Below are 16,226 nucleotides of genomic sequence, written 5' to 3' on the forward strand. Positions count from 1 at the left end.
AAAAAAACAAAAACAAAAAAACACACTTTACAGGTTCAGTTCTCAACCATCTAAGTACACAAAGAACTCTGCATGCCTGTGTAGTGGAGAACAGACCTTTTACAATTTCTTCAACTGTGCTTTTCTTCAAAATGAGAGTGTTCAAATCTAAGTACATAGCTCTCCAACCCATGACTGAGAGAAAGCAATTTTAATGGATATACATAATTATCTCACGTTTTCTCCTAGACAAATTCAATATGGAGGTGACAGACTTGAAAAAATTTCTTTATTCAGAAAGTTTGTTACTGAAATGAAAGTGTCTCTTCACTGTTGTGCCTCAGAGATGTCATGTTATTTGACTGTACAGTAGAATTTTAATGTTAAAATATTACCACTCAAATATTGAAAGCTTGGGTCCAAACTTTTAAAAGCATACATGCATTTGTGTGCCAAGTTTCTGATGTGTACATATAAATCAGTTTTGCATGAATACAAAGGTATAGGGACATGCGAACCCCTTAGTTGTGTACCCATAAAAGTATCTATTTTAATATCTTCCATTGTTTGCTGTGTTGGTCTCACGATATTGGAGAAACAAGATGGGCAGGATCTCTCTCTCACCAAGAGAAGTTGTTCCAATAAAAAAAATTCTTACCCTGTTTTTCTAGCTATTTGAATAGTATTTTGTTTTAGGGCCTACATTTTTCAGCAGAACAGCAGACTGACTAGGTTTCAGCACACTGACATGATTTCATGTCAACAACAAATGCTTTCTAAACTAAGAACTTTTCTATTAAGACATCTGGCAATTATTCTTTTGTGCTTTAGTCTATATTTGTTCAGAATAAAGCACTTGAGAAAATGCATACAAGCCATATAATATTTAAAGCTGTTTTCTGTCAGTCCTTAAAGTGGCTACATACTTAGTGGTGAATTCTTTTATGAAGAAAAAAGAAAACTGCATAAAGTGGAAGTGTCAGTATAAAGTCTCTCCTAGGTTAGCATGCAAAAATTTCTACTATGCTCAACTGGAGCGGCTTATACGACAGACTCCTCTATGTAAAACATTACCAAAACTCTGCTCTGATTTTGTGTACATGTGGTAGATATACATTGTGGTACAAGGTCAGAACTCAGCTAGCAGCATTGTTCCCCATTAGTTCTTCTCTCCAATGTTCTGGATAATATTTCCCATGCAACTTAAAGACATTTGTAAGGTCCAACGCTCAGTGCAGGTGTGAAAACTATTGCCAAATGAATACCTGCCTGCTCTATTTGCTAAAAATTTCACTGTACTATCAGGCATAAACAGTATATAAATGAGTCAAATGTAAAAGCTGCCTTACTGAAAAAGGCCATTCTCCCTTCCATTTATCTTCACAGATCACTTTATCATCAAGAGGACCTACACCAGTACAGGAGGTGGATGAGAGACCAATAATGGATTAAGTTTGTGGCATAAAAAGCTTTAGTGGAGAAGAGAGCATCTGGGAAATCCCAACCAGCAGAAATGTTCCTAGTGGTTGACAATCTGGTGAATCCACAATGTTTACACTCACAGGTTATTTAATTCCTTGTTAGTACAAGATTTGCTTTGGGACAGTGTTTTATCCAGAGTGGATTTAAATGTACCAAATGGTGGTGTTTCTACCACCTACCTTCCCCTTGGGAATTTATTCCACAAGCTAACAGAGCATTGTCAAGAAGTTTTTTCTATCATTAGCCTAGTTCCCTTGTATTACTCCTAGTGTTACACCTGTTTATATATATATATTCTTCTCCAAACTTATTTTCTCCACTCCTCAGTTTTTGCCTAGTCAAGGTATGAATATATAACAATTTTAAACCCTTCAAAATTTCTACCCAATTATTTACTCTCAACTATCTCTAATCAGTAGATCTGATCTGGCTATGTGTGCAAACCAAAGCTGCATTAATCTAGTCTATACTACTTAGGCTTTGCCAATACAGCTATACTGGTATATCTATACCAGTAGAGCCCCTCCCGCGAAGATGCAGTTTATGCTGGCAAAATAAGTTATTTTGTTGGTATCATTAAACCACCTCCCCGAATGACATACGATACTGGCAAAAGGACTCTTGCCAGTATAGCAACATCTCCACACACTGTGGGGGGGAAGGAAGGGGGAGAGGAAGGGAAGAAGAGGGCATTTGCTAACATAATTATGGCAGCTAGGGGATAATTTTTTTCTATATACTTGCCTGATAGTTATGCCGACAAAACTGTGTAGTGTAGACCTGGAGTTAGTCTTAGTATTATTGCTTGCTAGATTTTTCCCTCATCAAGTATTGGTCTGGATTTTGCCTCGAATGAATCATTCATTTCCCCAATTACTTGTGCCCCAATTCAAGTATAGTTTTATCCAGGTTTCTGATGTAAGTCCCTTTATATATTTTCCCCATGCTTCCCAGATAAATCTTTTACGAACTTCATTAATGTACTGTTTGTGACCATATTTGTGACCATTCTTTATAAACATAATTGATGAACACTGGACTCAATACAAATTCCTATGGTACCTCAACTCAACATTTTGCATAATCCTTTCTTAACAGTTCTGGTTTTGGGCTTTGGTACAAATATTCATATCCCAGCAGATTTTAATTTAGCATAAGGTTTTAGAGAAAAGATGACCGTGTAGTTGAATTTTGAGTCTGTTGGTTCTGTTCAGTCTGGCTTTTGATCTTGGTATGGAACTGTAATTTTGCTAATACTGCTGAATAATTATCTTGCAGTTATGGACGGAGTAGCGTGCCCAAGTGATTGATAAATGGGGATGGTTTTGGATCCCAAAATGCTACTGGGATTCCCAGAGATGTCCTTGTCCTGGGATTCTACCTCTGAAAAGGAGATTACTACTTCTGTGCAGCAGACTCTGACCAGGCCTCTGACCACTACAGTGGTTTACCTGTGTGCCAGAATAGATGCAACCTGCAATTGGTGCAACACGCAGCTGCCTGTTTTATTGATTGAATAAGTTGCACGAAGAAAACTTTTGTTTCTAGGTGAAATTTTAACTTGGCACAGATCCTATGAAGCCACATGTGGTTTGAATCTTGGCTAAGACTTACCTCCCTCACTCAGTTGTCACTGCATTATGTGATAAGCACTCGAGTGCAGAAATTGCATCCCCTGTGGTCATCAGAGCTTGAGTCTGTTAACATACACTAACGGGCACAAAATAAGGCTCATCTTTTACAGAAATAATGGCTTTGTTGTTTGTTTCTTTCTGAGTAGGGTAGAGGGAATGGGAAAAGCCCAGGGATCTACTGATTTTACCAGGTGTTGATTTTTTTCCCCCTCAAGAAGGTTTCATTAAAAACAACAACCCTATTTTGTTTTGTGCCCAGACAGTTTTGCAATTGGCACTCATGAAATTTAGAGGACGAAATCTAATCTAGTATCCTGGCTTCTGACACAGGAAAAACTAGACAATTCAGAGAAATAACAATTCTTCCAGCCAATTGTTCAATGGATTTATCACTAGGGGAAAAGAGGTAGGGATCAGAAAGGAAGTCTTTCCCATTACTATGAACTAGCTAATTTTGCCTGGGACTGGATGACTCAGTCAGTGTTTTCCTTATTCATATAATTAACTTTTTTCAACTGTGCTAGTTCTCAACAAATTATTTCCCACATTCATTTTTAAAAGGAGAAAGTATTTCTTTTAAACTTTTTTTTTAATTAAAAAATGCTTGCTCATTCTTACATTATGGCACAGATTTAGCAGGAGCACCTATCACCTCTCGCTATACCAGCCATTATTCTGCCCATCTTTTATACTCTTTTCCCAAACAAGGGGCCTTATCAAACCCAATAGGATCCAGCCTTGAGAGTCTTGTAGCAGACCAATTACTGAACCCCCCCTCCTCAAAAAAGTTACCCTACATCAACAGATATGCTGCAGTGGGGAGAAAGAGTTCAAGTACATAACAAAGGCTTCTTCCAACAGTACAAATGCTCAGCCCAGCCATTATATATTTCCCCCTCCCACTCCAAAATGCCCCAGTATACTACCAAACTTGCAATACCCTTACTCAGGAGCACTTTTCAGGATCTAGCCAACAGTTAATTACACACCATTGCATCTCTTATTTTAGCTATGTCCTTTGAGATCAAATACTGCACATGCCATATTTACCTTTTTTTTTTTTTGCAGGGGGTTGAGGCTTTATATGACCAGAGTATTTTTTTTAATTGCTATTGGTCATTTAGGTAATCTTCATCAACCTCCACACCAAGATTTGAATCCCATACAATTAAGGCTGGTCCCAACTAAAATCCATCCCGTGTGTGGAAAGTTTAAATTATTTCCTCATGTGTGTTATTTAATTCATTAATTCAATACATTTGGTATCTAACATGATTACACTGCAGAAAAACAAGTGATCAAGCTCTGTGCTGTGTAAGCCTCACTTTTATTCTGAGTCATTCCTTGGCTCATGTGCCAATATAACTGGAGTTCTATAATATTATACATAAATATTAATTATATCCATGTTTTACAGGCACTCAGGTGAAAAAAGTGGTCAAGTTCTCTGTATGACTTTTTGATGGATTACACTAAGTATTTTAGTTTTAATCGGCAAATATTTTAGAAAGATTCAGATACAGATTGTTACACATTTTTTACTTAAATTTAAATATGTAAATTCAATGTATTCACAAGGAAGATCATGTTTTGATATGTCATTTTATACTATTAGGATCTTATTCCCTGATAGCACTGACAGAGTGCACCTGTCTGGAACAGCCTTCTGTGTAAGTTTTAACTGTTGTACATTTTGCATCATTTTTATTTGGAGGGAAAAATATAGTTAACATTTGTCAACAGAAGTCTAAGCTTCTCAAGTCCACATATATATCTATGCATTCATAAAGGAGTCCATAACAAAACTTAACAGCTAGGCAGTTGGTGTGCTGAGAGCCCTCAGTCTTATCATGCCAACCAATGTTGTCTCATCATTCCCTTGTACTCCAGTCAGCCTGTCTAGATCCATCTGTTGTCTCTTGTTTTATACTATAGCTTTGTCTACACTACAGTCACACAACCGCAGCTATGCTGCTGTAGCACAGACACCTGGTACAGCAACCAGAAGGGTTTTTTTTTCCCCATTGCTGCAATAAATGTACCCCCTTGAGAGGCAGTAGCTAAGTCAGTAAGAACAAATCATCAACCTAACAGTGTTTATACCAGGCTTAGGCTGGTTTAACTACATCTCTGAGAGTATGAATTTATCACACACCTGAGTGACGTAGCTACATCAACCTAAGTTTCAGGTATAGACCAGGCCTTAGATTGTAAGCTCTTCTGGACAGGGGCTGACTTTTTGTACAGCATCTAGCACAATGGGGTCTTAGTCCATGAGGACTGGTGCTCTGGGGCACTACAATAATATAAAGAGACGAGCATAAGCCCAGGAAAAAAAATAGCGGTTAGGTCACTGTTGAGAAAATGAAGCTATGACTTTTTTATTAAACACATTTGTAAAGGATTAATATTTTCTACTATTTTAGAAAGATAGGTTTAAACAAAGGAACAAAAAGGAAGGATGAGCTAGCCCAAAATACACTACACTAAAACTATAGCAATGTTCTCTGAGTCTAGTATAATTTCAGTTTTCACTATGTGTAAAGTGTCTTAAAAATACCAGTTGAAAAGCAGCTGCTCTGTAACAGTACATTTCATCGAGGTTTAGCTCTAGGATGCAAAAAACGTTATTCAAAATGCTTTCTAAATCTACATTATGGCAAAATGCATTAAGGAGCAAGAACAAATCAAGTCATTTGGACAGCCTTGATTTTTTAATATAATGGGGCATATGAAAGCTGCTATGTGCTGGCTAAAATGAATATACATTTTTGTGCTAATGTTATTTCTCTTGCCAATTTCCTGTAGTTCAACATACGGTAGCTACTACTATCAAAATAAAATACACTGTTTCAAACCCCTTTTTTCTACCTAGTCTTTTTAACTAGATAATATAAGTTGGGGAAAACTAAAGCTTTAAACAATTTTAACTTTTATGAAGGCAAATTTACTAAATGCAGAATAGTAGAATTTTCTGCAAAAACATTGATATACATAGAGCTTTTTATAAAAAATTCAAACTAGAAAAAACTTATTTGAAGGCTAAGTATGTAATTGTAAAGAACCTTTAAAATAGATGCACTGCATTTAAAATGCTATATAAATCAACATTTAGGATGAAGGGTCAACAGGGGTTAAACTGTCTGTCTTTCTTGACTAAGTTCATACGTGTCTTTGCTTCTGCAAGTACAGCTATGAATCACAGTGTAACTTGAATATTAAAACCTCCAAGGAAACCATCAATAAGAGCTGCTAAGAATTTCACAAGTTTTTTCTTTAGGTGTTAATTAAATGATCATTTAACACTGAAACGTAAACACAACATTTTCATCTACTGACAGCATAGCCTATTATAAATCCAGAGTAATAAGAGTCCTGGTGTTAATACTCTAAACCAAGTTCCCACAACACTCTAAGATGCCTTGTCATGTCTAAGGTTAAGTATCTAGACACAAAACAAAGATTGCGCCTACTCGACTTCCAGTTCAATTTTCCCATCGCCCAGTGACCTAGGTAACACTTTGAGCAATAAAGAATAAATTTAATTTCTTCAGCATTTTGTGAGGATTAGGAACAATTGTTGGCCTGCAATGACTTTTTATCCTTGGATTCTTTTTCTTCCAGAGCATTCCCCCCGTTCTAAAAGAAATTCTGATGGTTTAAGACACAGAACAAACAGAACTTTAAATTAGGCCTTTTTCAATCAATTGGAACTGTTGGAGGGGAAGCAATCAAGCTTTCTTTGGACTTTTCTCAGCTATTCAGTTAGTTACTTTGAGCTTTAATCTTCTACCAGCAGAAGAAACCTACCATCATGGGGTGAAGCTCAAATATTTTTTCATTTTCCCCCTGGCCTGATTTATTCCTCTTTTATTCTCACTTTAATCAAGATGGCATGGCTACACTTCGATGTCCACCTAGTGCAAGCTGAGAGTTACAGATGTTCTCTTCATAAAACATTTCACACCACGGGTCTGTACCATATAATAATGGTATTTCCTCTGACATGCCTTTTTACTTTTCATTACTTCCTTCACTGAGATTCAGTTTCCTACTTAACTGCTGCCTGAAAGGTTTCCTATAACATAGTTTAGTAAATCTTTCAAGGTAACCCTGCAGAAACAACCCAGTGACTGAATCTGCCATTAGATTGTCTATAGCTGAGATGGCCCAAAAAGAACTGCAATGCACTGCTCTAAATTGTATTCAACTACTTTTCTTTTTTAATCTGCCAATATTCAGATTCTGCTGTGACAGCAACCTTCCCATCACACAACTTCCACCACGCCCACACAGTCTTTCTAGTAGACTAAGATAATTAGGACAGTTTTTAAGTAAAACTCCCCACTGATTTAGTACAATTTAAAATAAAGCAATACAAAATTTGCTATGACTAATAATTGCTAAGCAGATCTAAATGTAACTTATCTTTTCAATAGGCATATTTAAATGTTAATATCAAATACTAAAAGAAATTTCAAATATCAGAAGCATTTATGTAGAAACCAGGAGAGTGGCCTTAAGCCATATTTTTGTTTGCTTGCCATTTTTAAACATGGTTTTCAAATTAAGGTTACAGAATAGCCTTAAGCCATAGTTTTGTTTGCTTGCTTTTTTTTTTAAATGTGGTTTTCAAATTAAGGTAAAGCGTGACTATAAACTGTATTGGAATGTCTGCCATAATGAAAATCAACATTTATAAGTGTCCCTATAGACGCTTGTCTGCTGAAAATGTAGACTACTCATTCAGATAATAAGGATTTAATGGATTTGTCCATTACCAGAGGTTAGTTTACAGCCCCAACAGTCTACCCACCTTGCTGTTTCATCCCACTACAAAAGGAAGTATTACGTGCATAAAAATGTAAACTTACGTTTTTATAACTAGAGAATGTAAGGGGTAAATTTAAAAAGCAACTTAAGTCACTTCCCCAATTACCTCAAGCTAAAATTCTGAGAACCCAACATGGCAGTTGGGCAAACTATATTTCACAAGTGAAAGAAAATATTTGCTTCAAGATGAAAAGTGCAAAAGCATTGACCAACATTTTAACTTCACAAGTCTACGTTCAGCTGTGAAGTAATATTTAATTCCATATTTTTTCACCTATCATTTCTTGTAAGTAACCATGTTATGCTAGGTGCTGTACAAACACAAGAACATTCACTCAAAGGGCAGAGAAAGGGATGCAATATACAAGTAAAGCAAAACCATTGCTCATGTTCTGAAAATGAGCTGTACTTTATTTTTTAATAAAGATATCTTGGACTACACTGAGCACACTTAGAAGTTCATTCTGATTTTAGAGCTATTACCATTTTCTGTTTTAACCCCTATACTTAAAATTGGGAATATTACTGGAGTCGGAATGAACCTTTAAAGTACACCCACAATATACTCAAGTTCCCCCACAACCCTGCCATAAACAGAGGGGCAAAAAATACACAGCAGTGTGAATAACTTTCTCCCCATTAGGACACAGATATCAGTTTTGTACCAAGTGCTCCGGTAAGCTTCTTGCTTTCACACTTTTGAAAGACTAGAGCAAACTCAAGAAAGAATGTACTGAACAAGCTTTTTGTAGTACTTCCAACATCCCTAGAAATTTAAGAGTCCTGTCCTGCAATCCCTTACTCATGAACTTAGTCCTGCAACCAGGCCCTAATGTCCTCTCTTTGTTTGCTGCTTTTTAAGGGGTGACTGATTCTTGAATGTCAAAGCCCTACAGAACTAGAATCAGAGTTCCATGCTGAACTAAGCATTGGGGCAAGAAGAGAAATATACATACAAGACAATTTATTTCCCATTTCTAGTCTGAAGTATAGGGTGGGCAGTGGAGGAACAACACTGGTCTTGGCAATCTTTTATAAAAGGCTGCCTTCTGATTCTTCCATCCCACAAACAAGTGCTAAAATAGAAGCATCAAAAGCTGACACAGTTGACCTTAAGTTGCTACTGCATGGCAAGGTAATTCTATTTTGGAGAATGCACACTTCAATTATGGAATTCCCTACAAACTGGCTATGTACATTAATAGTCTTTATTGCTTGAAATATGCCTATTTCCAATACCCATCAAGGTGGATATTAGTAAGCTCATTTTGGTAGCTGTGGGTCAGTATTACAACAAAAATAACCTTTGTGAGTTTTAGTTAGCAGTGGGCCTACAAGCTTAGTCAGCCCAACTCATTTTTAGGTCGCATTCTAATTACAAGACCTTAATATACTATGGTCAGTGACTTGATTTAGCACAGAGTTATGTGTTCTTCCACTGCCAGAAAAAGAAGAAAATCCTCTTACTGTACTGTTACTCTAGGCAGATGTTGTAATTTACAAAGTATTCATTTAAAATAAATCACAAGATTGCCTATCTACAAATGACCATAAATGTGTATAAAATTTCAGTTTTATCAGTTTTAGTTGTTTATTTCAAATGCTTTGCAAAATAAATATTTAGTGAAGAAAATTAGTCTTCCCTGTGGTTTATAATAATTTAAAAAACTGAAATCATTGGACTATTAGTGCCAATTCTTATCTAACTTTTATAAATAAAAGTATTTATATTTGAAGTGATTTAAACATGGAGGAGGGGAAGAGGAAGAAAAAACCCAAGATTCTAGCTTTCCAAATCTGAGGTTTAAAAAGCTAAAAATCACAACATTAGCATTATGGAAGCATAAAGATTTATTTGTTTCCATTTACCTTCAAAAACAGAAGATTGAAGTAAATTTTGAAGGAATTTATTAGCATTTCTCAGTTGCTTAAATGCATAGGAACAAGCCATAAAAAACTAAAGTGATCTCACTAATGCTTGAGAAAGCACTTGTGCCAACTAGAAGAACAAAAACTAAACTTGGATTTCATATAGGTAAAGGTTATAATATTGTATCATTTTCGGATATCAATACCCCTCTTTGAAACGGATTGTTGCACGTGCACCACACTTGTACTGAAAGGTATAATCCTTACTAACAGTATTACAGCATATACGTAACAGCTGAAACCTGCCAATTACTGCTTTTGTTCAGTAGCAACTCATCTAACAAGCTACTTCAAAGAAGAGAACCATTCAATAATATTTCCTACTACAATTGGGAATGCATTCTTTTTGTACATTGTATTTTTAAACGCCAAACCACCTGTTTCCACTTGGAATACAAGTAGTCAGAAGCTTTAGTATAAGGAGGCTTGGCATCTCTAGGAGTTTTCATGACAGAATTCTCTTTGCTTTGTCAAAAGGGATTATTAGATGATTATAGATAAAACCTTTTATCTACCAAATTATTAATAAATCCTTGCTTTGAATATTTAGAAGGAATACAGGCAGAACTGTGCATTTAAGTACGCTATACAATTATACTAATGGTAATGAAACAGAACAGCTTAAAAAAACATTGAAAATTAGAAGTTTTTCTTCAAGCCCCTTAAAAGCACCATCTTTTTCATTCTCACCTCTGACTGGTTCTACTTTTAAAATAGAAAACAAAGCATGTTAACTTGTGACAGCTAAAGAGGTACCAACTTCAATGATGCTAAAAGTAGGTGCTCTCAGAGCAGTTACAAAGAGATATGACAGCAATCTGAAGAACTTTCATCCTCTTTGCGTCAAACATCTTCGGTGTTCCCAGCAAAGGAAATCAGCGGTAGCTATCATGGCAGCTCGCTAGATGAGTAATGATGTCGATCTGACCAGACAACGGTAACCGTAGCAACTGTAACCTGCAATTCCTGCATAACATTGTTGGATTTATTGTGGCAGGGGCCAAGGAGGCCAAGAGTAAAATGAAGCAGAGAACTATGGTGTCTGACACATCTAGTACCACACACTTTAATCATAGCTGGCAGAAATTAATTCAGGAGGAGGAATTTTTTGCAAGGGCTCCCCATGCAGTTTTCTGCTTTTATGCTTAGCTACAAGGATTTTAAACCACTAAGCGGACATCACTAAACTAGGTGTTTCTTATAGTCAGATTACACCAAGACTTTTTCCTTTAAATATGTGAAATGTCTTCTTCCACATATACTTCTTTTCAACTATGCTAGTGGTAAAAATGAAAGGTGTATAGTGGACCAAAAGTCTTGGTACCTAGATTAAGTTTAAACTATCCCCTCCAAAGGTTGTTTAAATTGAGCTATAATGACTGAACAAATATTTCTGAAATGTCAGCTCAAGCATGAGGCACTCCCTCATCCCAACTTCTAAATTGTTGAAATCAAGATGTACAGGTTTTGTGCACAGAAGTCTGTATCACGTTCATGCTACCACCTAAAAAGGTATCTTTTAAAGCCAAACTCTCAAAGAGCTTGGGACATGGCTCTTGGTATCCTGCAGCAAATGGCAATGCAATGAACTGTGATCTAACAAGCCAAATTAAGTAGTCAAATACTATTTGCCTCAGATAAACCCACTAGTCCGTAATAGTTCTTTATTTTAAAGATACTATTGCTGACGCTAGACAAGTCAGTGTCAGTAGTCATATGGGTTGTTAAACAATGCAGGCTGTTCTTGCGAGAAAAATGCTTTTTGAACAATGGCTTCATACAAAAAAGTTTAAATATTATCCAACAGGGCCCACACTAATGGTATCTATACTCTACTATTTTGTCAAAATCCTTATTCTACAAGAAAAGAATTTAAGCTCTTCTTGAAAAATCAAGTAACTAAGAAATTATACAAAATTATTCTCAATATACCCACAAGTTTTTATAATTATCTTTAAAAAACCATTAGTACGGCCCAAATGGAGTTTTTATGCCAAACCATCTTTCCAGTTCAATTCTAAATAGGTTAAAATAGTTTAAGCCATACTGTAAAGTAAAATATTTCCTAGCTTTAGGAGTTTTCTTGTAAGATTATTTTCCTGCAGCATTAACTATCTGAAAAATACAAACTAGATTTCCAAAATAGAGAATATTCAGGCAGACAAAATTATGTACTGTCTCTTTTAAATTCTCAACCTATCACTTTCCTTTACTTACACTTCCCGTCTGTCAACAAGTGCTTGTAATTTTATTACACTGTCCTGTAGTTTATGCAGAGTTGGTATTATTTTACAGAGTTCTGTTAATGGACTGGATAAATGGTAATGCTATTTAAACTAGTCTCCTACTCCAACAAACACAGCTGCAACTGTACTATATTTCTGAGCAAACATCTTGACCTGAACATGCAGTGCTCTCTCAACCCGTCCAAAGAGAAATTGGAGCAGACAGCAAAGGGAAAGCATAACCGGCCGCTGGCGGCAACCAACCATGTCTAATCATAATTCATATACAGTGTACCCTCGCTCTTTTATATGGCATTTAGGCTACACAACAAGCATATGTGCTTCTTCACCTGGCATCTCATTTACAGCCAAGGGCCAAATGGTAATTATCATTCAAGAAGCTGAACAGCATACTGAGAAACATACAGTACACACACTAGCATGTTAAGGCTTTTTTTAAAAAAAAATTGGGAAAATTAAATATGTAACACTTTTTGGTACATAAGTGTCCATAGACAACTTTGATTCTCCTTTTTTCAAAGAGACTATAGCTCTGTATGTACAAGTTTATGTAAGAGTTCCTACATATACACACACGAAGTTTAAACAAGAACAAAACAAAAAAAATATACACAACTCATTCCTGGCATGGTGAACAAGCTATATAAAATCCAAAGCCTCCTGATCATGAACCACCAACATACATCATTCCCAAACAAATGCCTACTTTTGCTGTTCTGACTTAATTAAGCATACAGCTAAACTATATATTTCAGTACAGTTAGTGTATTTTTAAAACATGCATATGTTATAACCAGACATTCACTTTCATGGTCTGATCAACAATAACCCTGGGGCAGAAGAAATTTAATACTGTTAAGCCAACCATCTCTTACTTTCCACCAGATTTAACTATGTGTATGTGTGTCCTATATCCAATATATATTTTTTAAACTTATTCTATCAAGTTTATTCAAATTTGAGTATACCTTAAAATGTACATCCATTTTAATCTGTAAATTATCTCATTGCTATTTTAAATGGAATAAGATTGAACAAACACTAACTTAAAAGTGGAATAAAATAGAACATCCTTACCTCTTACCCTTCCTGATATGGAAGTACAAAATTTCAGGTTTAATGTTTCCATGTTTGCTCGGGATTTTTTTTTAAAAAGGTTGAATTACTAACTTGTAATATATACTGCACACATACTGTAATATTTGAGAGGTGTGTACTTAATTTTGTTAGATAAAGGAAGGAATTTGCCAGAGCAGAACCCCTTAGCATACTGCTGTCTAGTAATCCAAGTGTTTTATTTACAGAAAAAGCTTTTGATTCAAAAACTTACATCAAAAGCAAAGGCAGATAGTAGACAAGTATATGATAATATGCATGTGGTACAATTTAGCCATTTTAAGACTCTTATTTCATATTAGAAAGGAAGCCGAATGAATCATTTAAGGAAATCAGAACAGAAGTCAACTTCCAAAAGTGAAACCTTCATTATGAAAATTTACCTGAACAACTTCAGCTTCAAGAATATTGTGAACTGGAGTGAATTTGATCAGATAGCTATCCTATCTTCCCTCATTTTCCAACCACACAAGGGAATAATCAGGAAAATATATCCTCCTGACTACTGATTGCTTACTGAGGAATTGAATATGTTAGTTTGTCAAACTATTTTGTCCATTTAACCTATAACAATTCCAGCAGAACAGTCTCATGCGAAGCCTACAATGAAATATCAAAAATGTGTCTTTGAAACAAGCTTCAAATTATGTGCTGTGTTTTCAGAGCTTGCTGTTAAAGTGTCATGCTGTGTCCTCTTCTGTCCTACATACTATGATTAAAGCAATTAAAGTTACCTTGAAATTTTATTAAAATAAATCAGTAGAGACTGCTTTGTGTTTGATAAATAACTTAAGTCTACTTGACATTCACATTGTAAAGAAAAACTAGATTCCAGATCATCATTGGCTGAAACATTCCAATTTAAATTAATAACCATACAATAGAATCAAAAGCAACACTAATAGCAGCTTTATAAAGTGCAGTGTAACTAAAAAGGTTAACATTTTGTACTTTTCATTTTAGTAATCTGTCAAAACAGTAGGTTACCAGTGTAGCAACAGGTATGTAAGATGGCAACACAGATATACTGTAGTAAAAGGACTGGTTTTCAGTCCAAGACATGCCTTATATAAATACAGCACAATATTTCAGAAACAAAAATTATGAACAGCCTTTGTGTAATATCACTGGGCCAACACTTCTAAAGCCATTACTTTTGGCTTTTTTGTGCTTTGTTGAAAGACAAAAAAAGAAAAAATTAGGGAAAAAACCAGCCTATTCTTCCACCAAAAGCTCATTTAAATTTTTAGAAGGGGGGGTGTGAGAGAGAGAGAGAGAGAGAGACAGATCAGAGTTTGTGTATCGGAGATAGAAAATGAAAACACACACTGCAGTTGACAACTGAGAGTAATCAAAGAAAATAATAAATTGAAATAACTTACATTGTTCTTGACAAGGTAAAAAAAGCAGCACACTTCAGAAAAGGACAGATAAGATACCACCTATACACACCCACCACTCATAGATAAAAAATATAAAAGTAAAGTACATTATGTAGGACTTGCAAAGTTTCCAAAATTAATAATGCATTTTGACTACTTACAGCCTGTATAGTTTTGGAGTCCCCAGAAACAGCAACTCAGAAAGCAACTGAAGATTATTTCTGTTTAGACGCCTTTTGAGAGAAAAAAATAAAAAGTTAGGTTATAACTAAGCAATAGCAATCAAATGCAAATGTTTTGTACCAACATGCCTATGCTATAACAAACTGAAAACAAAGCACAGAAGAGGTATGCAAATCTTGGTCCACTAGTGGAGACATGGTCCAGAAGTAACTTTTACTCAACTTTTACCAGAAAATGTAATCAGCCCATGGTACCTTGCCTTTCATTTTATGAAAGACTATTTTCAATTTAAGGAGTCTAGCTTAATCACCAAGTTGGGACTCTATACCCTATGAACAAAAATCAGTACAAAAAGGTACTGTTTTTCCGCCATCACTGTAGTGTGGAGCAGTTGATACAAACATGTTGTGGCCAACAAGATTATCCAAATGCACATTATATACATTGCACACGTATGCATCACTGCATACAAGTTATGTAATTAAAGATCCGCACAATGCGACTGTGCAAAGAAGCAGAGATAAGGCTGCCATGGAAACCTTACTTTCTTGACGTCCATGTAATAAAATCAACTTACACTTTGCACTAAATAGTTTTGAATATAATTGTGTTTCTTATAAGACTATGAAAGTAAATGGGAACATTTGGCATGGTGGAGGGACCTGAAGAACCACCATGTACTATATAGGAGGAAAAACAGTAGCTGGAATCTGGAAGAGATCTCTTCATATGAGGTCTCACTCAGCTACTAACATCAACCCAGCTTAGTCTATAAAATGACAAGTTAAAAACCCAGAGTAGTACGGCCGGAGGTAATCCACTGCCAACTACAACTTAACCATGACATTTTATATATATAAAAATAAATAAAAGAGAGAGAGATTTACTATACTATATATATTTAGATTCACAATTAAGATAATTTTTGCTATTACAGAGCAATAGCAGCCCTCAATCAGGTAGTCAAATAATTCATATATGAAGTCCAAGACAATTTAAGAAAAAAGCCATAGGCAAAGCCAGACACACAAACTGGTAAGCCTATTTGTTCGCAAGCAACCCATCATTAGTCCTTATATTGCAATTTACAAAGACTCACAATTTATTCATCCCAGGTTACACTTGCACACCTGCATGGTGTTAGCTGAGGCTCTGTTTTATGGTATTAGCATTAAGATTATGTAAGTCACTAGACACCAGTAGACTGAAAAAGATGTTGAGTGGTGCTTGCACAAAAGAAGATTCTAAATCTTTAGGAAGTTATGACTGCTGTAAGGTACATCTAAATCTTCTTGAATTAACTAAATTCACCTTCAGTTCTCACTGTAATACAGGTTTTTCCAGACAATCATTCTTGTTGCTCCTTCCTGAACCCTTTCAAATTTGTCAGCATACTTTAATTCACTTACTGTGTATGCTCCAAACACAGTTTAAGGCTCCAA

General features: G+C 35.6%; 1 protein-coding gene across 1 annotated transcript in view; it reads right to left on the minus strand.

The window, feature by feature from the left end:
• SLIT2 (slit guidance ligand 2) overlaps positions 1-16,226 on the minus strand; it is a 419,527-nt gene that overhangs the window by 383,542 nt on the left and 19,759 nt on the right. The window contains exon 4 of the mRNA XM_077814620.1: positions 14,763-14,834. Within this exon, the coding sequence (XP_077670746.1) occupies positions 14,763-14,834 (72 nt within the window). The remainder of the gene's footprint in view (positions 1-14,762; positions 14,835-16,226) is intronic.

Source organism: Eretmochelys imbricata, chromosome 4 (assembly GCF_965152235.1).
Source record: "Eretmochelys imbricata isolate rEreImb1 chromosome 4, rEreImb1.hap1, whole genome shotgun sequence".
Classification (NCBI taxonomy): Eukaryota; Metazoa; Chordata; order Testudines; family Cheloniidae; genus Eretmochelys; species Eretmochelys imbricata.